Below are 27756 nucleotides of genomic sequence, written 5' to 3'. Positions count from 1 at the left end.
TTATTGATCTTACTACCGAGGGTGTTCAGTACCCGCAATGTTCCTTACATTCCTTCTTATAAATACGAAGCTGGAGAGATTGCAAAGGCCTCTGACCTCATGTGTGGGTAGACATGTCATTCATTCTGGTAGCCAGAATGAGAATCTATGAATGTTGTATCTAATCAGGATCACCTTCCTCTGGTGTCCTATGTTAGATACACAGCTTCTTCCCTCTTCCTGGAATTCTCTAAAGTCCCTGCATCTCGTGGGCTGTCTGTGTGAGCATCTTTGTGTGCATGTGTGCATACCTTTGTACCTGGAAACTACAGAGATGCCAGAATAAGGTTTGGGTCAGAGGGCAATGGAACAGGGCTGGGGAGACAAAGGGGCGGGGGACTCTGCTGCTGGACCCACATCTGGTCTACTGTGATTTACAGACTTCGGAAAGTTAATTTTTTCCAATACAGGACATTACATTTTATTTCTGAGATCAAGATAGGCCAGTGAAATTTAAAGATGAAACAAAACTCACTAAATCAAGTGCAAGAACTCTCCCGACACCCTGGGATGTTGGTGCCCCTGGAAACTGGGCTTCTCCCTCCCACCTCCTGTGCTGCTGGCACGAGTCTTAGGCTGGGTTAGGCAGAGCTGGGACCCCCTCTCATTCTCATCAATACCAGTTCACTGCACAGCAGGCTGTAAGGTCTCCAGAGTGTCGGCGCTGCGCTTCTGTCCTGGCCCAGCCAGGGCGCTCCTGATAACCTCACAGACTGAAGGAGCTGCAGCCAGGTGTGACAGAGCCTCGGGGATGGAGCATCGGAATAGGAGGCTCAGCAAGGCTAAGGGGATCACCTGTGGAGAAGAGACAGCGAGAACTTGAAGGCTGAGGACGTATGAGAGAATCCTGGAGGAGCTTGAGCACTCAGTGGGAGAGCCAGGTTGGATGTAAGAGCAGAAGGTGGTTATCTAGATTAAAAAGTGGGTGCCAAGCCGCAGTGGCGCGTGACTGTAATCCTAGGTGCTCAGGAGGCTGAAATCTGATGGTTGTGGTTTGAAGTCAGCCCAAGCAAAAAACTCTGTGAGACTTTTATCTCCAATTAACTACCAAAAGGCCAGATGGGGAGCTGTAGCTCAAGTTGTAGAGCACTAGCCTAGAACAAATGAGCTCAGGGACAATCCCAGGCCCTCTGTTCAAGCTCCAGGACTGAAAAAAATAAAATAAAATGGGAATAAAGGTGGGTTAAGAGCAGAAAGAAACTGTTACTCTGATCCATTGGAAAACTCCTGCTCATCCTTCTAAACCCAGTCCATTCAGATGCATTATACTTCTAAACTGACATGTTGCATTTAAACCCCATTGTACAACTACTTAAAGATCATAAATAAAATACCAAACCCAGTCCAAAGACCCTTTCTCACCCTTCTCCCTGACCCCTTTCCAAGGCAGAATGGAAGATTCCTTTTTTGGTACCTTTTCACACCTCTGTGTGGCCACTTGTCACAGTTCATCTCTCTCATGAATGGGGAGTTCCTTCTGGGCAGAATATCACCGGGCTTTGTGAACCCACTCAAGCAAAGTTCCTGATACATTGGAGGCACCCAGTAAGTGTCTGTTGGGTGACAGTAGTCAGGATACCTTTTCTTTCTCATGTGCAATGTGGACATGGCGGGAGATGGGAGCAGCTCGAATTTCATCTGACAGCAGCTGAGGAAAATGGATGGCTTGGAGAAGGCTTTCAAAGCATCGAGCCTTGGACTGTCCAGAGAAGCGCTGTGAAAGATGTGATGAACGTTTTAGTGTCAGGCTAGAGGATCAAGGGAACTGTGGAGTCAAGATCTGAGGGGCTGTGATGCTAAAGGCTGGCTGGAGATTCTGTAAAGAATTTGTCCTTTTAGGCAGCGCCATTATGCTAAAATAGAAAGACAAATGGTAAAAGGGACAGGTGGCTCATACCTGTAATCCTGGCTATTTAGGAGTCTCCCATACTTTGGGAGAAACATTCGCTAGACTTCATTAAAAAAAAAAGTCAGACAAAAACAGCCAGGATGAAGGTGTGGTTCAAGTGATTCAACACCAAACAAAGAAGCTGAGCAAGGACCAGGGTGCTCCTGCACCAGTGGGTGTTTGTTTGTTTTTTAAGGTTGGGTTGTGGGCCAGGATTGCATGATGACTGTGTAATACTACAGTTAATAGCAAATTAATCAGATTTTCTGATCATGTCCCAACAAACCCATAGATTAGTAAATTTAGACTGAACTTCCTCTCTCCAGTTCCTTTCTAACCACAGCCATCCTGCACACTGCTGTCAAGACAGTTGCAAGAGCTTCTTCCGTTTTGTCAGTGTTCTTTCCTCTGGCTAGCTCAGCACTGTCCATAAATACAAAGCAAGACACATATGTAATTTTTAAGTTTTCTAGTAGCTGCATTAAAACATGCTGAGCCAAGCATGGTGGCATATGCCCATAACCCCAGCACTCAAGAAGCAGCTGTGACAAAAGGATCATGAGTTCAAGATCAGCTTAGATGACACAGTGAGAACTTACCTCAAAAAAAAAGAGTCAATGGGGCTGGGAAGGTGGCTCAGTGGTAGAGCGCTTGCCTTGCATGCATGAGGCCCTGGGTTCGATTCCTCAGCACCACATAAGCAAAAAGGAAAAAAGCCGGAAGTGGTGCTGTGGCTCAAGTGGTAGAGTGCTAGCCTTGAGCTGAAGAGCTGAGGGACAGTGCCCAGGACCAGAGTTCAGGCCCCACGACTGGACACCCCCCCCAAAAACAAAGAGTCATATTTTTTTGGGGGGGGTCCGGTCGTGGGGCCTGAACTCTGGGCCTGGGCACTGTCCCTCAGCTCTTCAGCTCATGGCTAGCGCTCTACCACTTGAGCCACAGCACCACTTCTGGCTTTTTTTCTTTTTGCTTATGTGGTGCTGAGGAATCGAACCCAGGGCCTCGAGCATGCAAGGCAAGCGCTCTACCACTGAGCTACCTTCCCAGCCCCAAAGAGTCATATTTTATGAATAGATTTAAAGTTAACCCAATAAATTCAAAATATCTCAACCAGTAATCAGTATTAAAAACTATGAGGGAAGCCTGGTACTAGTAGTAGCTCATGCCTGTAATCCTGGCTACTCAGGAGGCTGAGATCTGAGGATCACAGTTCAAATCCAGCCTGAGCAGGAAAGTCCATGAGATTCTTATCTCCAGTTAACCACCAGAAAACCAGAAGTGGAGCTGTGGCTCAAAGTGAGAGAGCACTAGTCTTGAGCAAAAAAGCTCAGGGACACAACAGTACCCAGGCCTTGAGCTCAAGCTTTTGACTGACAAGATAAACAACTAAACTAAAATAAACCAACTATGAGTGGATGGGAGAGAACAACAGAAGGATGATATTAATCAAGATATTCATTGTACTCAAAAACTCATATGTTGGCCGGGCGCTGGTGGCTCACGCCTGTAATCCTAGCTACTCAGGAGGCTGAGATCTGAGGATCGCGGTTCAAAGCCAGCCCGGGCAGGAAAGACCGTGAGACTCCTATCTCCAATAAACCACCAGAAAACCGGAAGTGGCGCTGTAGCTCAAGTGGTAGAGCGCTCGCCTTGAGCTGAAGAGCTGAGGGACAGCGCCCAGGCCCAGAGTTCAAGCCCCACGACCGACAAAAAAAAAAAAAAAAAAAAAAAAACTCATATGTTGAATTGAAGTTCTTTTGTACAACTACTTAAAGATAATTTTGAAAAATTTAAAAATTAAACCGAGTGAAGCCAGGCATGGTGGTACATACCTGTAGTCCCAACTTGGAAGGTTGAGAGTGAAAGATTTCAAGTTGGAAATTAACAGGCGCCATAGGGGTTTCAGGACAGCCTGAAACAGTGAGATTGCCTCAAAAAAAAAAAAAAAAACCACCCAAAAACAAAAACAAAGACAAGAACAAGACTATGAATCAGATGGTTACAATATTTTTATAGTAAGTCTCTGAGATCTGCTATGTGTTTTATGATTATAGCATACCTCAGTTTGGGTGCCTAATTTGCAATGTTGAAAATGCAATCTTATAACCCGATTTGTTAAATTGAAGCCCCTTTCTACAACTACATAAAGATAATTAAATTTAAAAAAAGTTTACTTGTAGATTTATAGGTACAAATGAGGGAAACTATGCAACCTATGTTTCTTTGGGTCTGGGTTACTTCGCCTAATATAATTATTTCCAGGTCTTGCCTGGAAAATGATATCCTTACAAATGATATAATACCATTCTGATGGAAGAGTAGAATTCTATTGTGTATATATACCACATTTTCTTGATCCATTTGTCTACTGAGGGGCATCTGGGTTAATTTCATATCTTGGCTATTGCAAACAATACTGCAATGAACATAGTTGTGCTGGTGGCTTTAGTGTGCATTATTTATGTTCTATTGGATAAATGCCCAAGAGTGTAATTGCTGGGTCATAGGGAAACTCTATGTTTAGTCTTTTGAGAAACCTCCATACTGCTTTCCAGAGTGGTTGAACAAGTGTACATTCCAAAAACAGTGTAGTAGAGTTCTTTTAGCTACATCTCTACCAGCATTTGTTATTAGTTTTCTTAAGGGTCATTCTAACTGAGATGAAGTGGAATCTCCATGTTGTTTTGAGTTGCATTTCTTTTATGGCCAGATAGGTTAAACATTTCTTCCTGTGTCTACTGGTCATTCTTAGTTCTCTTCTGAGAATGTGTCTATAAATCTACAAGTAAACACACTGAATGGTTAAAAAAATATACTGGGATATGATAAATTATACGTATCTCCAGATATTCACCCAGTGAGACTAAGGGATCACAAAGGCTTAGTAGCTATGTGCATATGATCATATAAAATATTTACTGAAATGAACTCCAAGAAACAGAAATAAGAGATGTTTTTGTTGTTATTACTGCTTTTTTGTTGTCTTTCCTTTTGTGTTATTGGTTAGTTTGTCTTTGGTAGGGTAAGGGGAGAACAGAAAAGGTGTGACAAAGGGTGAACAACACAACTTGCGGGGAGACAGAAGGGAAAAACTTGGAGAGAGTGAGGGAAGGGGTGACATGGTCCAAAAAGGAATGTACACTTTGCCTGACTGATATAACTATAATCCCTCTATAAATCACCTTTACAATAACAAGAAAGTATGTTCTTTAAAAAAAAGACATTAGAAGAAAAGTTGGTTAAAATCTGAACTAAAGTCTGTAGTTTAGGTAAAATAAATAAATGAATAGTTGAAAAAGCAGCCCTACCCAGACAATAAAGTTGTATTTAATGAGAAAATTCATTCCTTTAGTTTTTACATACAAAAAACTTCAGATGCTCCAATGTTTACCGGCTCCATGTGGCTTGTTCATGATGGTACAGATCTGTCTGCACTTACCAAGTCCAGATTCCTGCCCTCTTCTGTCACAGTTTCTTTCCTTCCTCTTCTCCCCCAAATCCCCCAGTGCTCCCAGAAATGGCTCTGCTCTAGTCAGACCTGTGTCCACCCCTTCTCATGCCTAATCTTTCTGGGCTTTGGCAAATGGTCTAACAGGAACACCCTCTGTCTTTTCTCTAACCAAGTGATTAACACCAATCCCAGGTAAAATACCACAGATCTGTCACACCTTCTGATTGCTCTAGTGCAGATGGACCCCACCCACTTTCTTTATAGTTCCGTGGACTTTAGGAAGGTCCTTCCATTCTGAGAGGAGCATGATGGGTGCCCACTTATTGTGCACAGACCGATGCTTTTCACATACGTTTGCCAGACTGAGCAGATAGAAATAAGACAAGTTACTTTTGAATTGCAGATACATACTGAAAAATTGTTATATGTCTCAAATGCTGCATGGGACATGCTGATACTAAAACCGTGTTTCTTATTTATCTGAAATGCAAATTTAACTGAGTGTCCTATATTTTTGATTGCTAAAAATGGCACCCTTGAAGTCAAGGATAACAATCTCCAAGCCCATCCCCCATGCTCACGTCCCTTCCTGCTCCTCCTGCTACCAGTTTCATTTTCCTCTGAGCAACTCTTGCTTCTCCATGCGCAGACATAAGACTTGACTGAAGATCATGTCCCAATCCTTTATTAAACACTGCTTCTTATTAATTTTTTTGAGACAAGGTATCACTAAGGGATCTTAGCTAGCCTGATCCTCCTGCCTCAGCCTCCCTAGTATTGAGATTACAGGCATCCACCACCCACCCTGGCCCTGGACACTCTATTGAAGGTAAAACATAGGAATCAGGTGAGGCAGAAAATTATTATATAATTAGGTGAGGATAATGTAATCAGGTGAGGCAGATTATTATTATATAATCAGGTGAGGATTATTATTGTTTCAAGGATGTGTACTGTGACCCATCAAGCCAATAACAACTCTGCCCCCCTCAGGCATATTCAGGGAATTACAGAGATAGATAATCTACTGAAGTTAATAGGGGCAGGATGACAGGCTGGCACTACATCTGGGCCAATTTGCCACATCACACAGAAAATCAGCCTGGAAAATGAAGTCAATGATTAAATATACACATTGAAAAGGTCTGAAGGGGCTGAAAAGTTCTAGATTTCATCATCAGTGTGTCAGGCTGCCCAAGAACTGTTCCCAAGGCAATCACTTGACTTGTTTAGCTTTAACCAACAAGACCTTGTAGTTTTACAGAGACAACCTCCCCATGTGTTCAACACACAGACAGTAGGGTGTGGCTGGTAAGAGGAGGAGAGAGGCACAAAGAAAAACAGCCCATCCCTTACTTTTCTCTGCCCCAGCAAAAGGCTCTCCCATGGCATCCCAGGCTTTGTGGCCAGTTGTAGCTAGACCTACCAAAGGTGTTCCTACCTGCAACATGGCCAGTGCCCGCCAGAAGAGCTTGGAGTTGGCAATGCGAAGGTCTAGCATGTAGTTGTGTAGGATCTTCCCCAGAAGCACGTGGGCCCCGGTGCTCACTGTATTCAGTACCCACTTGGTGCTTAGCTCACGTTGGAACTTCTAAAAAGGGCAGGCACATAGGAGTATGAAAAATCAGAACATGGGAGCAAGCAGAATAGAGGGGCCCCATTATCAGACAGGAAACAATGGTGACAACCAGGGACCAAAGTGTAGACATCATTTGTTTGGCCAGCTCAAGGACCGCGTTACATAGGGCAGTGAAGGTGACCAGGGCTGTCCCAAGCAAGCCTGGCAGCTTCACCCCATTGTGGTTTTGACCCCTGGCTGGACAGATACCTTTGCTAAGTCCTCTTACAATAGGGCTTTTTTGTTAGAATTTTCTTTATGTTTCTTGGATACCGGACAAGGGAAGATGAGTTCTGAGACTCATCCACTAAACTGCAGGCAACTTAGGGCAAAGATGCTGTCTAATTCTGCTCCAGTATCCTAATCCCTTAAACAATGACTGACCCATAACTGTTCATCGGTATATGAGTTTTTATTTGAAGAATGAATTATTCTTTATTTTTGTAGTTCCTAGGTCTTGAACTCAGGGCCTGGGTGCTGTCTCTTTGTTTCTTTTTTCTTTCTTTTTTTTGTGTCCGGTCATGGGGCCTGAACTCTGGGCCTGGGCACTGTCCCTCAGCTCTTCAGCTCAAGGCTAGTGTTCTACCACTTGAACCACAGCGCCACTTCCGGCTTTTTTCTTTTTGCTCATGTGGTGCTGAGGAATCGAACCCAGGGCCTCAGGCATGCAAGGCAAGCGCTCTACCACTGAGCCACCTTCCCAGCCCTCTTTGTTTCTTTTGTTTAAGGCTAACACTCTACAACTTCAAGTCACAGTGCCACTTTCAGTTTTTTCTGAGTAGTTTATTGGAGGTAAGAGTCTCATGGGCTTTCCTATCTGGGCTGGCTTTGAGCCACTATCCTCAGATCTCAGCCTCCTGAGTAGCTAGAATTACAGGTGTGAGCCCAGTGCCTGGTTTTGAAGAATGAATTTTATGTAACCTTAATAACACCTCTGTGGAATAGTTAACTTAAAAATATATACATTTCTTTATTTGCCATAGTACCATGACTGGAATGAACAATGAGATGTTAAGCAGATTCTCTTAACCCCTCTTCCAATCTTCAGGATAGGTTTTCCTATTCTCATTTCTACTTAGGAGGAAACTAGAGATCAGAAGAAAAGCCCATGTAAGATCATACAAGAATGAGACACAGAACTAGCCCTGAAATCTAGGTTCTTCTGATCCATGATGAGACCACTTCCTACCCTGCCATCATGATCTCCTGCATGAATTTGTGAAAGCCTGTTGGAAATTAAAACGTTATATAAACACAAGGTACTGTGAGTGTAATTGCCACCTGACCCTGCCTACCTTCCCCACGTTGCAGCACTTATAACATCTACTATTGTGCTAACAGGCTAGCATGGGTCTGCTAAAGGTGTTGAGGGGATTCACGTGGTCCTTCCAGGCTAAGAACACACCCCACAGTCTAATGTGGGATTTATGTCATTACTCTGGAAGTCCTGAAAAAACTGTTCATCTAATCCCCAGGAGCCGTGCATCTTGAAACCATTTCACAAGTGCATGGCAAGGACATTGAGCGGGAGAACAGAAATCTGACCAATCAGCATGAATCTGGCTGTTGTGCAGTGTGGATGCTCTGAGCTGAGGGTCACATAGCACTGCAGGATCGAGAGCCATTAGATTTAGGTTGTATCACTAGCTATTTATACACTATCATCAACACAAAAGTATTTTAGTTTACACAATTCATTTTGAAGTTCATATGAAAAATAAAACTCCAATTTTAACCAGGAAAATTCTTTCTTTTTTTTTTAGGTCAGTCATGGGGCTTGAATTCAGGGCCTGAGTGCTGTCTCAGAGCTTTCTCACTCAAGGCTAGTGCTCTACCACTCTGAGCCACAGCACCACTTCCAGTTTTCTAGTGGTTAATTGGAGACAAGAGTCTCAAACGTTCATGCCTGGGCTGGCTTCAAACTGCAATTCTCAGATCTCAGCCTCCTGAGTAGGTAGGATTACAAGTATGAGCCACCAGTACCTGGCTCTGAAAAATTCTTTTTGTTGTTGTTGTTGTTGGTCCTGGGGCTTGAACTCGACCTGAGTGCTGTCCCTGGGCTCTTTTGCTTAAGGCTAGTACTCTACAACTTGCAGAACTTGAGCTACAGTACCACTTCTGGTGCTAGTTTTCTGTGGTTAATTGGAGATAAGAGTCTGACAGATTTTCTCACTTGGGCTGGCTTCAAACTGTGATCCTCAGATCTCAGCCTCCTGAGTAGATAGGATTATAGGCATGAGCCACCAGCGCCCATCAGGAAAACTCTTAAAGTACAATGAAAAGGATTCTACAACTATCATAAAGCCTCTATAACTAAACATATAGTGCCAGAATATCAATATCTTAGCTAGGTTAGTGGTACAGAATAGAAACTCTAGAAATGACCTAAAGTACACAAGGCCCTGTGTTCAATCCCCAGAACCATCTCTCTCCCTCTCTCCCTCCCTCCCTCCCTCCCTCACTCCCTCTCTCTCTCCCTCTCTCTCTCTCTCACACACACACATAAATGCACTGATGTGAATAAATATTTAGTGGATAACACATCTAGCATCCCAAATCATTTGGGGGTTGAAGGTGTGGCTCAGATGGTAGATCACCAGCTAATGTGCAAATGCAAGCTTCAGATACCAGTTCAAGTTCCAGCCTCAGACAAAATCTAAAAAATAATAAATAACTGAAAATGATAGGCTTAAAAATATATTAGGATGATTGGATAATCACTTGTAAAAACATATAACAGGATCCATGTCTTACCCCATTACACAAAGATAAACTCCTAATGAATTAAATACCTAATTTTTTTTTAACTAGAACAACACAGGTCATAGTCTGCTATTACAGCCTGGGGTTTGGGGGACAGGTAGTAAAGTTCTCTGAGCCTCAGAATCCAAATTCAGTAATGGAAAACTTGATAAACTCAGCTTCAGAAAAATTAGACTTTTCTTATGGTTAAAACCCAAAGAAAATAAATATAACAAAAATAGAAGGATAATATCTTTATAAAGAACTCAAAGACAAGAGATAAAAACCAAACTAAACTAAAATCTTATTAGAAAAACAAATAATCAAAAAGAAGACAAATAAGAAGCTGACTAAAGCCCCTGAATAAGGTGCAAGATGCCAGCTCCTGGGTAACAAATACAAGCTAGGGCTACAGCTTATCTGGAGAGCACTTGCTTAACACATGGCAGGTCCTGGATTCCATCCCAAGCACTGAAATTATTTTAAATAATAAATTCAATAAATGCAAATGAAAAGTACACAGAAGCATGGAGCATGGTGGCAGGCCTGTAATCCAAGCACCTGGAAGATGAAAGTAAATGAGTTATATGAGCTTTGAGGCCAGCTTGTAATATATAGCAAGATCCTGTCTTCCCCCTGCCTCCACAAAATAAAGAAGGAAGAAGAAGACAGAGAGAGGGAGAGAAGGAAGAAGGAAGGGAAGACAGGAAGGAAGAGAGAAAGCTAAGAAAAAAGAGAGGGAGGGATGGAGGAAGAACAGAGGGAGAGAAGGAGAAAAAGTGAGGAAAGCAGCAGCATTTCTCATCTATCAAGTTGACAGCTCTGAGCAGTACTCTCAGAAAAGCTGTATGGACCAGTGTTCTCATATATGCTGATATTAGAAGCAAAATGGGGGCTGGAATGTGGCTTAGTAGTAGAGTGCTTGCCTAGCATGCATGAAGCCCTGGGTTTGATTCCTCAGTACCACATAAACAGAAAAGACCAGAAGTGGGGCTGTGGCTCAAGTGGTAGAGTGCTAGCCTTGAGCATAAGAAGCTCAGGGACAGTCCCCAGTCCCTGAGTTCAAGCCATAGGACTGGAAAAAAAAAAGAAGCAAAATGGTACAATCCCTATGAAGGACAGTTTTGCAATATCTAACAAAGTTACACATGTGTTCACCCTATGATCCAACTCAAATGCTTCTAAGAATTTATCCCAAAGAAATACTTTTAACATTACAAACATAGGCACATTCATTGCATAATTTCTGGCAAGAGCAAACAAATGCCTTAGGAGATTGACCGGGTAAACTATTGGACATACGTGTGTGTGTATGTGTGTGTGTGTGTGTGTGTGTGTGTGTGTGTGTGTAGCAATGAGAAAGATCTGTGATTTGCAAGGGAGTAATTTTCAGAAATTCTTATTAAGCAAAACACACAAGATGTTCTATTAGTCTTTGCCTGAGGAGGAAGGCTTTTGTTGTTGTTTTCCCCCCTTTTGCTTTTGTTTCCTAAAAAGAAACACAACAAACAGTGTTCAAATACAAATGCAAATATGTCAGAGGGGGTCAAATTGAATGAGCTTTCCTTCTGAGCATCAAAACAAAGAATGAACAACAAAGAATGACAAGAATGTATAAAAACACATTGAACAACAACAAACTCATAAGCCCATAATGACATTAAACAAACAGGCAGATGGGGAGAGAGTGGAAAGTTTTCCTTACCAAAAAATGTCAATTAGGGAATGCAGCTGGAGGGATAGAAATAGAAAATCATCAACATAAAACCACCATAGCAGTCACTGATTCTACCCAGAATCCTTAATGGCTGCTTTGTAAACAGGTGAAAGATTGCTAAGCAGTAGGATGTGAGGAAATCCAATACCTTCACCCTATGACCAACAGTAGCCTCATGAACAAAGGAACTAATATCATTTCCTCTTGATGCCACTGAGCTGTTCAGGGCTCAGCCTCCCCTATGCTGTACTCTTGCCAAGAAGTTTAACCTGAAAATAATGGAAAAAATAGGCAAATCCAGAGTGAAGCACATTCTAGAAAATCAATTGGCCTAGACTTCTAAAATATCAATGTCATGAAAAGGGGGGAAAGGATCCAGGAACATTGACACCAGAGACAGGTGAATTCCAGTGGCTCATACCTGTAATCCTAGCTACTCAGGAGGCTGAGATCTGAGAATCACAGTTCAAAGCCAGCCTAGTCAGGAAAGTCCACAGGACTCATCTCCAATTAATTACCCAAAAGCTGGAAATGGAGCTGTGGCTCAAATGATAGAGTGCCAGCCTTGAGCAAAAAAACCCAAGCAAGAGTTCAAGGCCCTGGCTTCAAGCCCCAGTACCAGAATTTTTTTAAAAAAGATACTAGAAAGAGAATGGAGGGCTAGGAATGTGGCTTAGTGGTAGAGTGCTTGCCTAGTATGCATGAAGCCCTGGGCTCAATTCCTCAGTACCACATAAACAGAACAAGGTAGAAGTGGCACTGTGGCTCAAGTGGTAGAGTGCTAGCCTTGAGCAAAAAGAAACTCAGGAACAGTGCCCTGATCCTGGGTTCAAGCCCCAGGAAAGAAGAAAGAAAGAAAGAAAGAAAGAAAGAAAGAAAGAAAGAAAGAAAGAAAGAAAGAAAGAAAGAAAGAAAGAAAGAAAGAAAGAAAGAAAGAAAGAAAGAAAGAAAGAAAGAGAAAGAAAGAAAGAAAGGAAGGGAAGAAAGAAAGAAAAGGAAGAAAGGAAAGAAAGAAAGAAAGAAAGAAGAGAGGGAGGGAGGGAGAGAGGGAGGGAGGGAGAGAGGGAGGGAGGAGAAGGAAGGAAAGGAAGGAAGGAGAAAGAGAGAGGAAGGAAAGGAAGGAAGAAAGGAAAGAAGGAAGGAAGGAGAAACTCATCAGGGAGAGAAGGTCGTTAAGGTAGTGTGCCAACTGTGCCTGGTCACCATCCTAAAATTCCCAGTTGGAACAATGGATGAGGAACTATATCTCTTTAGGGAAACTACACAGTCCTGGGTCTGTCCAGAAGGGCAAGCAGTTGATGGGTGAGAAAACCAAGGCCCAGTTGCTTTGCCTCTTGGACCACATAGCAGAAGTAGACTAGCAGGGGGAGGGAAGGGATAGTAGGAGAAAAACAAAGGAGTGGGTAACAATGCTGGACAAGAAATGTACTCATTACCTTATTCACCTAACCCGTAACCCCTCTGTACAGAATCTTTACAATAAAATAAAATTTAAAAAAAGAAAAAAAAAAAGAAGTGGACTTGCACCAGATTTCCTGATGCTCATTTCTAACTAAGCTGCAATAAGCACATGAGCTGGTCATTATTTCTATGATTATGAGTAGTGCTTGCCCTGAATGGCAATTTCATTATTGAGCAGGGACTAAATCACTGGAACATCTGCACTAAATTCAGCGTAGCATTGAATGTCCAAAAAAGCATTTGAAGCTTTTGGATAGTGCTGATGACAATAGCATTGACCACTTTAACCTGTCCCAAGGGGCACAAGAGCATCTGTTAGAAGACTGATAGACCACCTTTCCCTTTTTGCATATCCCCAGAGAGAGCTGAACCCAGTATCCTGTTGCCTTAGAAACTTAGCTAATGACCTGCTAACTCAAGAACTTGCCTGGCTGGTGTAGTAGGGCAGGGAGCAAATAGTCAAGTGTTCTCTCTTCCAGCCTGGGTTTTTTTTAATTTCAGAAATCCCTCTGTCTTGGCCTCTCACTACAGATTTTACCTTCTCCTTCCCCATACCTGAACGAAGGTCCCTTCATATTCGAAGAAAAGCAGTGGCCACATGATGTGGATGATGGAAGGAAAGAGCTTCTTCAGAGGGAGCTGAGGAAAAAGGAAAGCACATGAGTGGCGTGTCCAGGAAGGCCTGGGTCTAAGGGCCACCCAGAGTCCCCGCCTCAAGGCTGCACCCTCACCGGCAGAGATTGCCCCACAGTGCTGTGCACCAGGGCCTGGATGTTGGCAGTCTTCTCTTTCACCTGCTCCACCAATGTCTGCACCTCTGGGAGGTTGTCTGGGAGGGAGTGGAGGATGTCAGAGTTGACAGGCCACAATGCAGCTGTCTTTCCTGTTTCTTGGCATCCAGTCAGGACACTCACCCCTGCCCTTCCCCCTGGGTACGTATCCTAAGACTCAGGAAAATAACAGCTCCTCTGAGTTACTCCACTGCCTTCCCATCGCTCCCATCCTTCCTCTCACCATCCAGGGTAAAAATGAAGATCACAGTGTCAATTTCCTTGAGGGAGGGCAGGATGGAGGTCAGGAAATCCTCCTGGGAGAAGGAGAACTGGGGACCCTAGTACAGAAGAAAATGGGAAAGTCTCTCTCAGGAGAGCACTCTATAGTAGACATATATACTAAACAAGACCTTAGGAGACATCATTTGACTCCAGATTTTTAAATTCAGAGTTCAAGCCAGCATCAGTGGCTCAGACCTATAACCCTAGCTACTCAGAAGGCTGAGGTCAAAGTTCAAGCCAGCCTGAGCAGGAAAGTCTATGAGTCTCTATCTCCAATTAATCACCAAAAAGCTGGAAGTGGAGCTGTGGCTCAAGTGGTAGAGTGACAGCCTCAAGCAGAAAAGCTCAGAGACAGTGCCAAGATCCTGAGTTCAAGCCCCAGGACTGGCACAAAAAAAATCAAAGTTCAAAAAGTAATATTCTGCCCATAATGATGTGGCAAGTCAGTGAACTGAAGCCAAGTTTTTTTTTCCCCCCCTTGGGTGGGGGGGGGGGTATAAATCCAGTGTCATCTACAATCTACTATCCCAAAGCCTTGTGACCTTTAATCCCCGCCCTATCTAAATTATTTATCCCATCATACTTTTCCATCCATCTCTACCTTCACCTCCTCTCCCACCCCTGTACACCAGTGATCTTCACAAGTTTCCCAAGTCCTGTCCTCCAACCTGATTTGTGAGCTCAGCCTTCTGGTTAAACATGTCACTGTGATCACCAATGAGAAAGCCACGGATGTCTCGGAAATCTGGAGTTAAAGAAAAGGGAGAGGGGAGTAAATGAGCTTTATAGGCATAGAAAGTTCTAGGCATTGGGGGCTGTCAGGGAAGTAGAAAATGGTTGTGGGGGGAAAGCACTAATCGACGTGGGAAGGCATAGCTAAGCATGGGAATGGGATGGAAGAGATCAAGGACTGAGTTGGGATGTAAAGGAAGAAACATCTAGTTCAAGTTCTAAGCTCTGAAATGCTGAGTTAGTTGGGGCAACATAAACATGGAGGAGCGTCCATAGGTGGAAATGTTTGGAGGGTGAATCCATTGGTTGAGGTCAGTTAAAATCAGGAAGAATGCCTGGTCTGGGGTCTCACCAGCACCAAAGGTGTGGATGCACTCTACTCCATCCATGATGGCAATGATGCCAAGGGTCTGCCAGCCAACCAAATACACTCGGCCTTTCTTCTCCAGGCTGAGAATAGATCAGAGGTCAGGAGACCAGTGATTACCATGACACTAGTCCAGAGAAGCACATAGAAGAGCACATGGGTAAATAAATCAGAAGCTTCCTGTGGCCCTTCAACAGATAGACCTATTGCCATTGCCATCTTACTACATCTCTCAGTCTCCCCTGCTGTCAGAGTGTCTCCCATGCATATCCACATACCTGGTGCTGACTTGCTTCATCAGGGTGGCTATCTTGGAGCTTTGACTGTAGGTCACCTGATGAGCTCGCTCAAATGTCCGAAGGATTTCAAGGAGGTATCTGGAAGAAAAGTCACCAGCTAGCCGAGTATAGCTGCCCATACCTGTAATCCCCAAAGTTGGGAGGCAGAGGCAGGGTGATCGTGAGTTCAAGGCCAGTCCTAAGGTACTTATGGAGTGACTTTGTCTCAAAAAACTGGGGACCGGCTGGGAAGGTGGCTCAGTGGTAGAGCACTTGCCTTGCATGCATGAGGCCCTGGGTTCGATTCCTCAGCACCACATAAGCAAAAAGAAAAAAGCCGGAAGTGGCGCTGTGGCTCAAGTGGTAGAGCGCTAGCCTTGAGCTGAAGAGTTGAGGGACAGCGCCCAGGCCCAGAGTTCAGGCCCCACGACCGGACCCCCCCCCCAAAAAAAAAAACAAAAAACCTGGGGATATTGGGAAGTAGCTCAATGGTTGAGTGCTTGCCTAATATAAGCTAGGCCCTGGGTTTTATACCCAGTGTGCATGTATGCTTGTGCATACACACACATACCCCAGCTCCTGGGGAGGCCCAGGGCCCCCTTAGAGTAGATGCCTCTCACTCTTAGACGGTAAGAGAAGGTACAATTCCCTTGAAACTAAGTTCTGCTGCTCTCTGGTGGACACATGGATGGAAAGTAGGGCCAGAAAGGCAGAAAGCAGGAGCAGAAAGGCTTCAGCAAGAAGAAAACTGAAGAGCAGAAAGAGAGCCTTGAGGGAGAATGGGATCTGAGTGTAGAGGAGAAGATACATGAACAGTGTGGAAGCTAGGCTAGAGGCCCTGGATATGGACAGAGGTCATAAGAGGATGGGCTTCAAACCTGTATGACCTAGACCATGTCCAAGCCAAGCTAGCCTGAGGCCATCCCAGCTTGAATATTCCCCCAACCACTCTACCCCAGCCCCTGCCAGACATGTCTCCCTCTGGTCCATTTCCTCCCTACCTTTGAGAGGTTGCAATACCCTGGTCCACAGTCTTGTGAGCTGCTAATAATAGGGTTTCCAGCAGGATCTTCGTGGCACTTCCACCTTTCATCCGGGAACTGCCACTCAGACCCTCAGGCTGAGGAGGCAGTGAGGAATCAATGAGGAATTGAGAGAAGGAGAAACAACCAGAAATTCACCAGTTAGTGACCCCTGGACATAGAATATGGTTGGTGACCTCTGGGCATAGAAGGTGGTTGGTGACCCTTGGGAATAGAATGGGGTTGCTGACCTCTGGGTACTCACTTGATTAGTGAACTCGCTATGTTTGTTCTAGTTAGTGAGCCCTAGGCAATACCTTGATTTGTGAGCCCTAGGTATTTTCTGATGATAATGGTGGGCCCCAACGTACCATGAGGAGGAATACTGGAGTGGGCATAACGAAGTCCACCCCTGGTCAGCTCTGTGCTACATTCAGGACTCTGAGAGTAATCACAGTGACTGAGTCTCTTGCCATTTGGGTCAAGGTTTTTTGTTTGTTTGTTTGTTTGTTTTTAAGAGAGTGTTCTTTCTGAGAACTTTCTCCCTGCCTCCGTCCACCCCCATGTTTTGTTTCACAGGCTTTGGCCAGACCCCTGGAGCAGCTATTGCAATGGTACAGATTTGTAGCACAATCTTTCCAAGATGACAGCAAAGAAAATGATTTTTTAAACAGTGACCAAGAAAAGAAGATTGAAAGCAAACAACTTACAGAAAGGATAGAGGGCTGGGAAGGTGGCTCAGTGGTAGAGCGCTTGCCTTGCATGCATGAGGCCCTGGGTTTGATTCCTCAGCACCACATAAGCAAAAACAAAAAAGCCAGAAGTGGCTCTGTGGCTCAAGTGGTAGAGTGTTAGCCTTGAGCTGAAGAGCTGAGGGACAGCGCCCAGGCCCAGAGTTCAGGCCCCACAACTGGACCAAAAAAAAAAAAAAAGCAAAAAGGATAGAGATATGAGAATGTGGGTGAGGAATCAACAGAACTCTTTCATAATATGGAATTTCCCCTGCCTATATCAAAAAAGGAAGATCAAGGAGGAGATAACAGATGTGCTCACCACTGGCAGAGGGAGGCAGGGGAAGTGCTTTTTGGCTAAGGAGAAAGTAAAAATAGATGTGCATAGTGAGACATAACTATAACCCAGAGGTGAAGAAAGGAGCAGTGGCCCCCAGCGGCTAAGAAGGCTGACCTTCTTAGATGGAGAAAGGCAGAAGAATGAAATCTCCTTCCATATTTTAGTCCCATATTTGAAATTTAAATGCATTTTTTAAAAGACTCAATGAGATATAACAATGGCCAGTCAAATCTGTCAGTACACAGATGGAAAATAGCTCACTAAACAGAGACTTCCCCAGGGCCCAGAAGTGCTTAATGATGACTGATTTGACAGACAGGGTGGGAATGATAGAGAAAAAAGGATTTCATTTAAAGCATGTTAGTTGCCACATACAATGCCATAGGAACTCCAACGAAATGAACAGAACCTAAGATCAGAGGCCCTAAGCAGGTGGCAAGTACTTCCCTCCCACATGCCTTCCCAGATGCTTGGAGGAGTGCGTGGAAAAAAGGAGACAGTCCCTACCCCAACTGCAGGATTGAGCACAAAAGCTTCCTGCTTCTCTTGCATTTTCTTCATGCGCTCTGCTACTTGCCGAAATGTTGAATTCCAGTCTTCAATGGGGTCATTTCTGGGGTACAGAGAAACACAGGAGTGCAATGATAGTCTGGCAGGATGTAAAGGAAGGGCTTCCTTTGGGAATCAGGATCCATGACCACAATGAGATCATGGTCAGGGGCCAGTAACTTCATAGAGGGATATGTAGTGGAAGCTCATAAGCCAGTGTGTCACTGAGCACCAAGGTTGGTGTTATAAATACATTCAGTGAAGTAATCCCAGAGCAAAGCTAACACTCAAGATTAAAGTTCCACCCAGAGTTCAGGCCCCACAACCTGATTAAAAAAAAAAAAAAGATTAAAGTTCCAGCCAGAGACCAGAACTTGATTGAATCCTGGTCCTAACAGATGCGCTTCTGTTGTGGTTGCACGAGCCTTGCCTTCTACAGGCCCTCAGGGGAACGCCTGTTATCCAAATGTCAAAATTGCCACTGTATTTTCCATCCTAGAACCCTTTAACAGCCCTTCCCAAGCTGGGTGCTGGTGGCTTACATCTCTAATCCTAGCTACTCAAGAGGCTGGGATCTGAAGATAAAGGTTCAAAGCCAGCCCAGGCAGAAAAGTTGATATGACTCTTATTAACCACCAAAAAAACTAGAAGTAGAGCTGTGGTTCAAAGTGGTAGAGCACTAGCCTTGAGCAAAAAAAGCCCAGGGATAGTGCCCAGGCCCTGAGTTCAAGACCAGTGCAGGTACGCAGGCACATGCGTGCGTGTGGGTGTAGGTGTGGGTGGATGCATGCCCACGGGCATGCGCATGCAAGCGCATGCACACGCGCGCATGTGCGCGCGAGCGCACACACACACACACACACACAGAGGCAGGGCATTGGTGGCTCGTACCTATAATCCTAGTTACTCAGAAGGCTAAGATCTGAGGATCCTGGTTTGATGCCAGCCAGGCAGGAAAGTCCATGAGACTCTTATCTCCAATAAACTACTCAGAAAAAGCCAGAAGTGGCACTGTGGCTCAAGCTGTTGAGTGATAGCCTTGAGCACAAAGAGGCTCAAGGACAGTGCCTAGGCCCTGAGGTCAAGCTCCAGGATTGGCACACAAAAAAAAAAAATCCTAGCCAGTTGTCAATGGTTCATACCATTGGCTAAGATTGGGAGGGCTTCTGAGGGCAGCCGGGACAGGAAAAATGTTCTCAAGGCTTCTGTCTTTCTTAAAGAAGAGCTGGATACAGCAATGTACACCTGTTATCTTAGCTACAATGGGAAGCACCTAAAATAGGCAGATTTCAAACCAGGCACTCGCCCAGGCAGGAAGCAAAAGCCTCTCTCAAAAATAACCAGTACAGAAAAGGGCTGATGATGTGGTTCAGCAGCGGTGCTGCCTCACAAGTGAAAGGCCCGAATTCAAACCTCAGTAATGTTGATAAAATAGAAATAACATGAAAACCAAGATCCCCAGACTTCTCTGGGCATCAAAATCTCCTAGGTTTTGTTCCTTAATAACCATCCATTTCCCAGTCTCACATTCACCCTGAAATTCAGATTCAGCAGTTCTGGAGCAGAGCCAGAAAAAAAAAAAAAAATCTCTGTTTTTTTAAAAGCTTCTCAGACGATCCTGAGGATGAGCCAAGTTAGGGAGCCACTGATTTAAGGAACAACTGGAAGATCTCCATGCCTACATTGTTTGGAATTCTTCATTTCACTTAGTCACAGGGACTGAAATTAGCATCCACTGCACAGATATATTTTTGGTTAAAGAGAGGCCTCTTGAAAATGATCAGATTTACACCTGTGTATCAATCAATCTATAAGTCTAGAGTCTGGAACTTGAAAGAGTAGTTCAGAACAAACCCAGCTTACCCACCTCTCAAAGACCACTGCTACCTACACAAAACTGCCTAAAACAATCAAAAAGCCTTCTTAGAAATCCCTCTAAAGACAGGAAACCCTCAGTGTCTTCAGGTAGTCTACTCAGGGGGCAAGTCCAGGCAGGAAAGTCTATGAGACGCTTATCTCCAATTAACCACCAAAAAGCCAGGAGTGGAGCTGTAGCTCAAGTTATAGAGCACTAACCTTGAATGCAAAAACTCAAGGACAATTCCCAGGCTCTGAGTTCAAGCCCCAAGACGCACCCCCGCACCCCCACCCCCACACACAATCTCCAGATATTTTTTTTTTTATAATAGATAGTCAGGACCACAACAAACTAACAAAAATATTTGGTTAACAAACTTCAAGCAACTCATACATAGATTTATATCTGTACCTTCTGAGATCATTTAAAAAAAGAATAAGAGGGAAGTGATCTTGTGGCTTGGGGCTCTCAGAAGGAAGGAGAAGCCAATTTGAGTAGTCAGAAGGGAGCAAAAGCATGTCTGGAATGATGGACAAAAAGAGCATGAAAGTACAAAGAGGAGTAGGTGGCCACTGGGGTACTCATTGATACTACTTTTAAAAGATTTTGGAGGGCTGGGAACATGGCTGAGTGGCAGAATACTTGTCTAGAATGCATGAAGCCCTGGATTCAATTCCTCAGTACCACATAAATAGAAGAAAGCCACAAGTAGTACTGTGGCTCAAGTAGTTGCATGCTAGCCTTGAGCAAAAGAAGCTCAGGGACAGTGCCAGGCCCTGAATTCAAGCTCCAGGAATGGCAAAAAGATATTGGAGACTAATGCCTATAACCCTAGCTAGTCAAGAGGCTAAAATCAGTGAAGCCAACTCAGGAAAGTCCATAAGACTCATCTCTAATTAACCACCAGAAAGCCAGAAATGGAACTGTGGCTCAAGTGGCAGAGCACTGGCCTTGAGTAAAAAAGCCAAGAGACAGCACTCAGGTCCTGAGTTCAAGACCCAGTACTAACACAATAAATAAATAAGCAAATAAGTAAATAATAGAAAAATGCTTGAGGATCACTCCAAATGAAATCACAGAACTTTCTGAAATAAGGAAAGGATTTTTTTTAAGTAAACCAACTAACCACCACCACCAACAACAAAAAAGCAGAAGTTTAAAGGGCCCCCATATTGAACTTCAATAGTCTCTGAGATTCAGCAAACAAAACTATATTTGTCATTTACTTTGTGATCGTACTGTAGGCTTTGACATGTCTTCTACACACTCTCGGGGCTAGCACATCATTATAGAAGGCTCACCTGGCCATACTCACTGGATTGAAACCGACCAGGACTGGCAAGAAGACAGCTGTGTTATCCATACAGTAGTCCATCTGGCCTGCTACAAAGGGAGCCTAATGGTAACCCAAAAGAAAGGCATGATGAAAAGGTTTATTCTGAATGCTGCAAAAAAGCTCATGTGTATCAAAATCTCTGGGAAGATTCCTGCCTGGCCCTAGTGGTTCATTCCTGTAATCCTCCAATAATTAGGAGGCTGAGACTGTAGTTTGAAGCCAACTCAGAAAAAAAAAAAAAGGTTGGGAAACCCTATCTCAACAAAAAAATTTGAGCCTGGTAACATGCCTGTCATTCCAGCTACAGTAGGAAACACAAATAGAAGGCTAGCCCAGGCAAAAAGCCCAGGCTATCTCAAAAATAACCAGAGCATAAAGGGCTAGAAGTTGTCTGGCTCACATGCTAGAGTGGAGTCAACTTAGCAAGCTCAATTGAAGCCCTGTCTTTAAACTCTAGCACTGCAAAAAAAAATGGTATCAGTATCTAGGCCCAATTAAGACGTACTGGGGGATTGAAATGTGGCTTAGTGGTAGTGGTACAGTGCTAACCTTGAGCAAAAGAAGCTCAGGGACAGTGCCCAGGCCCTGAGTTCAAGCCCCAGGACTGGTAAACAAACAAACAAACAAAAGATCCACTGGGTCCAAATGAGAAGCAGAAACACACTTTTAGTAAATACCCCAAAGGTAATACATTTCAAATAAGTTTCTCCAAAGAAATCCACTGCACAATAAAGTTAAAAAAACTATGGAACTAAGCCGGGCGCTGGTGGCTCACGCCTGTAATCCTAGCTACTCAGGAGGCTGAGATCTGAGGATCGCGGTTCAAAGCCAGCCCGGGCAGGAGAGACCGTGAGACTCCTATCTCCAATAAACCTCCAGAAAACCGGAAGTGGCACTGTAGCTCAAGTGGTAGAGCGCTCGCCTTGAGCTGAAGAGCTGAGAGACAGTGCCCAGACCCAGAGTTCAAGCCCCACGACCGACAAAAAAAAACAACAAAACAAAACTATGGAACTAAATGGCAAGTCCCTTGAAGACCAAGTCTCCTTTTCTTTCCACATCATACACTGCTGCCATCTAGATTTCTACTCACTGAATTCCTAGAATCAGAGAGCTATGGAGCTGGACAGGAAATGTGGGGTCACCTTGCTTCTCAAACTATTTGAGATTCTTGTTAAAATGAAGATTGAGTTTCAGAAGGGCCTAAGAGGCTGCATTTCTAAAGTCCCAGGTGATGCCAATTCTGTGGGTGCAGGGATCCTAGTTCAAGTGGCAAGGAATTCGTTCAGGGGCCTGCTTCTTGTGCAATGGGTTTGGTATGCCTAGGATTGAGTAAAAGAGAGGCCATAGACAGTCTGTGAACACACATGTCTATGTGCCAGTGAAACCTGATATACAAAAACAAGCAGATGGCTAGGTTGGCTGCCAGCATAGTTTGCTGACCTCTGAACTAATCTATCATAGTTTTGATGGATCGATACACAGTTATTAAGATAGGAACCCTTCCTCTTCTCCCTACATCCGAACTGGATTCAAATGAGTGGAACTAAAAATAAAAATTCCTGTGTAAATTCTCTGACTTTTTTTCTTTAGAGGAGGAAAGCAATGCTGAGGTTTGAACTCAGGACTTCATGCTTGCTAGGCAGATACTCTGCCACCAAACCATGCACCTAGCCATACTTTTGCTGGTTATGTGTTGTGTGTGTATGTGTGTGTGTGTCCCAGAAATAGGGCCTTTCTTCTTGCTCAGGTGTGTTCCTGGATTGCAGTCGGCCTACTTTAGGCTTCCTCTAGTTATTGTGTGATCACGGGGACATACCTCCATGTCCAGCTTCCCTCTGGTGAGATTTTAAAAAGTCTCTTGGACTTTTCTGCCAGGACTGGCCTTGAACAGAAGTCCTCCCAATCACAGCCTCCCAAGAAGCTAGGATTACCAGTTCCACGGATGTCCAGAAAGTTTCTCTTTGCTAACATCCTCTTAATTGATTGGCTTTCTATGTTGTTCCATTCTCATTCATGTCTCCTTGTAAAGGGAATGCTGTCAACCCAACTTCACACTTACGGAGAGTCCCACTGAAATGCCGATGACAATCACCTTCTTCTTCCCTGCAGCTACCTAGGAGAAGAGGATAGGAACAAACCTGTGTGTGAGGGCAGCAGGGCCCGGGGGAGGCACAGGCTTGGCTGAATATTGGGTCTGTTGGGGAAGGAGGAGACAAAGATCTCTGGATGAGCTTAGTGTAATGAACAGACCTTCTTCAGTTCCTCAATCCCATGGAGGGCACTATCTTCAGTCCTCTCCCTAGAAGCCACTACAGACCTAAGAGGGCAGACACAGAGTCAATGGCACTGGCTAGGAAGCAGGCACTTATAGTTCATTAGAGAAGGTCACACTGAGGGCTGGGAAGGTGGCTCAGTGGTAGAGCGCTTGCCTTGCAAGCCTGAGGCCCTAGGTTCGATTCCTCAGCACCATATAAGCAAAAAGAAAAAAAAAAAAGCCGGAAGAGAAGGTCACACTGAGAAGAGGGAATGAAGGAAAACCACCATAAATGAGCATCTACTGTTTGCTGGGAACCATGAGAGATACTCCATAGAGTTGATCAAAACTCAAGTACCTACAAAGGCCAGTTAGGAAACATGACTATAGGAAGGGGGCCTAATGTAAATCAACAAAGAATGGTGGGAGGGCTGGGAAGGTGGCTCAGTGGTAGAGCACTTGCCTTGCATGCATGAGGCCCTGGCTTCGATTCCTCAGCACCACATAAGCAAAAAGAAAAAAAAAAAAAAGCCGGGAGTGGCCCTGTGGCTCAAGTGGTAGAGCGCTAGCCTTGAGCTGAAGAGCTGAGGGACAGTGCCCAGGCCCAGAGTTCAGGCCCCATGACCGGACCCCTCCCCCCCAAAAAAAAAGAATGGTGGGGACTGAAACATTTTCATTATAATCTTTGTCCAATTCAGTTTCCAAAAGAAGAAAAAAAGTACATATTCAGGCCAAACAAAACATTCACTGTCAAGCTGACTTACCTATCACCTCCCGCAATGAGATAGGTGTAAAGAGGTTTTTGTCCTAGGCCTTTCATTAGCTGGTTAAAGGAGACCTGTAGAGAGGGAGATGTGAAGAGGAAATGGCAGTGAAGGAACAATTCTCTTGATGATCAGTTCCTAGGGTAGAAGTGGTATAACGAATTAGGCAGTGCTTTACCCAATTGTACAAGGAATCTGCCACTTGAAGATGCACTTGGATTCCATGCTGTTTACTTGCAGTGTACAAAACTGTTGATATATAGAATAAACTGTGTACTGCAACAATAAAGATGAGATATACCAGCCAGGCACCAGCAGCTCACACCTGTAACCTACTCAGAATCCTTTCCTGCTACCCCATGCAGGAAAGATCGTGAGACTCTGATCTCCAATTAACCACCAAAAAGCTGGCAGTGGAGTTATGGCTCAAGTGGTTAAAGTGCCTTGGGCAAAAAAGTTCAGGGGCAGCATCCAGGCCCTGAGTTCAAGCCCCAGGCCTAGGGGGAGGGAGGGAAGATGAGATGTACCAGGCACTAATGGCTTATACATGCAATCCTACTCAGGAAGCTGAGATCTGAGGATCAAGATCCAAAGCCACCCTAGGCAGATAAATTTGAGAGACTCTTATCTCCAATTAACCTGCAAAAAGCCAGATGTGTGGGTGTGGCTCAAGTGGTCACTCAAGTGGTCGACTGCCAGTATTGAACGCAAAACCCCAACAAGAATACAAGGCCCTGAGTTCAAGCCCTGAAACTGGCACTAAATAAGTCAACAAGTAAATACACAACTTGAAGATGATTCATTAGGAATGTGCTAGGATGTAGAGATATAAGCAATCAAGTGGTAGGATTCCAAAAGGGTCAGGAGAAGTAGAACTCTACAGTGGGTTTTAGAGGAGAGTGTGAGGCATGGAGCCCAGGTCTAGTAAACAGTAGACTTGGGGACTTATGAGGGTAAATTTTTGATTGGGGGGGGGGATTAGTTATAGAAGGGGGAAGGAGGAAAATAAGCTATCAGTGTACTCACCGACATAAGGAATGCCATGCGTCCAGAGGTGCCCCCTCCACTCAGCACCACCAGCCCCCCATCTGGCTCCTGAGGAAGGAAACATGTCTGTTTCACAGGCCCAGCTCAGGAGGAAGGAATCACGTTATTCATTTTGTTGGTAATGGAAATTGATTTGGAGGGAGTCCAAATCCTCCTCCATCACAAACTTGAAAGAGCACAGGCCGTGTGATATAGCAAACCCAAAGACTTCAGTTTGACTCTCATCTCTGATTTAGCTACTTATTCAATCCTTTCCTGATTTTAGGAAGGATGAACAGCCATTTTATCAACTAAATAAAAATATACAATAAAAGCAGCATTGGGCTGGGAAGGTAGCTCAGTGGTAGAGCACTTGCCTTGCGTGCATGAGGCTCTGGGTTCGATTCCTCAGCACCACATAAGCAGAAAAAAAAAAGCCAGAAGTGGCGCTGTGGCTCAAGTGGTAGAGCACTAGCCTGGAGCTGAAGAGCTGAGGGACAGCACCCAGGCCCGGAGTTCAGGCCCACGACCGGACTAACACCCCCCCCCCCCAAAAAAAAGCAGCATTATCTAGGTACATTTGGGCAAGCTACTGTGATTAGCCTGTTTTCATGGTCAATTATGAAGTATTATGCAGTTTTATATCCTGGTGCTGGTGCCTCATGCCTGTAATTCTTAGCTACTCAGAAGGCTGAGATCTGATGATTGAAGTTTGAAGCCAGCCTGGGCAGGAAAGTCCTTGAGACTCTTCTCTCCAATTAACCAATTAAGTGAAGCTGTGGTTTAAGTTGTAAAGTGCTAGCCTTGAGCAAAAACAAAAACAAACAAACAAAACCCCCAGGGACATTGCCCATGACCTGGGTTCAAACCCCAGGACAGGAGCATGCGCGCTCGCATCACACACACACACACACACACACACACACACACACACACATTATTATAATTATTATTGATGGACCAAAAAGAGGGTGTAACAAAGGATGGAGAACAAAAGAGAAGGAGAGAGAGAGGCAGGCAGGCAGGCAGACAGATAGACAGGAGAACACAAGCCAGAAGCAAATAGGAGATTGTTACCTTCAGCACTTCCTGAACTTTCCCAGCCACTTGCATCATGGTGGTCAGAACTGATTCACTGTACAGTCGCTGTAGGAAACAGGCAGGACTCAGAAGCAAGAAAAGCAGGATGGTTGATTGGGATGGGAGAGGAGAGGACTATCGGGGCTTCCAAAATCAGGAGCCATGGTCTAGGAGAGGAGAGGTGTGGGGGGAATGGGGTTTGCAGTGTGCAGGGGACCGGGCTGAGTCACCTGGTATGCAGGTATGGCTTGCCCTTCCTCCTGGAAGATCTCAGCATCACACTGCCCCAGCAATTCAACAATTTTCTTAGCATCTGCTTTGTCCAAGTCCCGAGTCAGTGGATTTGACTTTTCTGTGATTGGTACAGCTGCCTCATACCCAGATAACTAGAAAAGAGGGGGGAACATGATTGGGGGCAGGAAGCCAAAGGCTGTTTCATGCTTCCTGAACCGGAGAGAGTGACGGGAGGCACATTGTTTGGACACTTGCCACCACTACACCACCGCTCACATACCACAGCCTTAGTACGCACTTGGGAAGGAAGACCATGAGAGAGGCTAAGAAGGAGGAAGGAGGAAGCAGAGACCTAGAGTGAAAAGAAACCTAACAAACAAAATGACTCTAGGAATCAAGAAGCAGCAAGTCCAAGCATCGTAGTTCATGACTCTCACCCCAGTTATGTGGGCACTGGGCAAAAACAGGAACTCTACCTGAAAAGTAACTAAAGCAAGATAAGGCTGAGGCTTAGGTAGTAGAGAGCCTGCCTAGCAAGCTCAAGGCCCTGAGTTCAAAGCCCAATTGGTCTCCATTAAGGAGACTGAATCAGGAGGATGATGAGTTCAAAACCAGCTCAGGGTACATCCCTGTCTCAAAAAATAAAACAAACAAAAGAACGGGGGTCTCACCTCCCACTCGCCAGGCTCCGGAGTCTCAATCACATGTTGAAATCGCTTTGTGCCAGGCATGGTCCTGTTGTACTGTGAACACACTGTCCTGTCTGCTTCTTCAGCCACACAAACTCCTCTGGACTCTGCTTCCAGTTGGCAGGGCCTTATCTGAGCCACAGAGATGATTAACCCAAGTACCCAGGCTTCTCTGAGTACCACCCCCCACTAGGGGTCACCAGGACCCCTCTCCCCCAGGCCTCCAGGGAGCTGCCGTCACATCCTGACTTAACAGCCTCTGCTTTGATCCCTAAAGAGAAGGAAAGGAGGTTAATTGTTGTCCTTCAGGCACAGGACTCTCTTCTCTGGAAGGCTTGGAGCCTGGAAGGGTAGAACAACAACTAAGGCCAGTGAGAACCTCTGGGCAAGAGTGCTGTGGAACTTGGATGCTCCAGGTCAGAGATCAAGGTCCTGGGGTCAGTAGAGGTCAGAGGACCCAAGTCATGACTTGATCACATGCTCAACACACATAGTCCCTCCCTGCCCCACTGGCCTATTTTACCC

General features: G+C 44.8%; 1 protein-coding gene and 1 long non-coding RNA gene across 2 annotated transcripts; one reads left to right on the top strand and one right to left on the bottom strand.

Moving 5' to 3' along the window:
- Positions 1-434: 434 nt before the first annotated feature.
- Gckr (glucokinase regulator) lies at positions 435-27416 on the bottom strand. The gene is made up of 19 exons (XM_042696689.1): positions 27214-27416; positions 26539-26694; positions 26306-26374; positions 25229-25297; positions 24203-24276; positions 23435-23501; positions 23244-23297; positions 21150-21244; positions 17949-18054; positions 16350-16468; positions 15349-15447; positions 15056-15153; positions 14640-14716; positions 13931-14027; positions 13648-13745; positions 13472-13555; positions 6820-6969; positions 1619-1753; positions 435-834 (listed from the first exon to the last, which is right to left on the bottom strand). Exons 1-19 carry the CDS (start codon positions 27271-27273, stop codon positions 664-666), a joined length of 1878 nt encoding a protein of 625 aa, XP_042552623.1. The 5' UTR covers positions 27274-27416; the 3' UTR covers positions 435-663.
- LOC122122556 lies at positions 13522-17084 on the top strand. Its single transcript, XR_006150168.1, has 3 exons — positions 13522-13602; positions 13791-13792; positions 16950-17084. It is a non-coding gene; the product is annotated as an uncharacterized LOC122122556 (long non-coding RNA).
- Positions 27417-27756: the final 340 nt, after the last annotated feature.

This window comes from Dipodomys spectabilis, unplaced genomic scaffold (assembly GCF_019054845.1).
Source record: "Dipodomys spectabilis isolate Male_0828 unplaced genomic scaffold, ASM1905484v1 ptg000210l, whole genome shotgun sequence".
Lineage (NCBI taxonomy): Eukaryota > Metazoa > Chordata > Mammalia > Rodentia > Heteromyidae > Dipodomys > Dipodomys spectabilis.
Note: the sequence above shows the minus strand (reverse complement) of the source record. Positions and strands in the feature narration are given on the sequence as shown.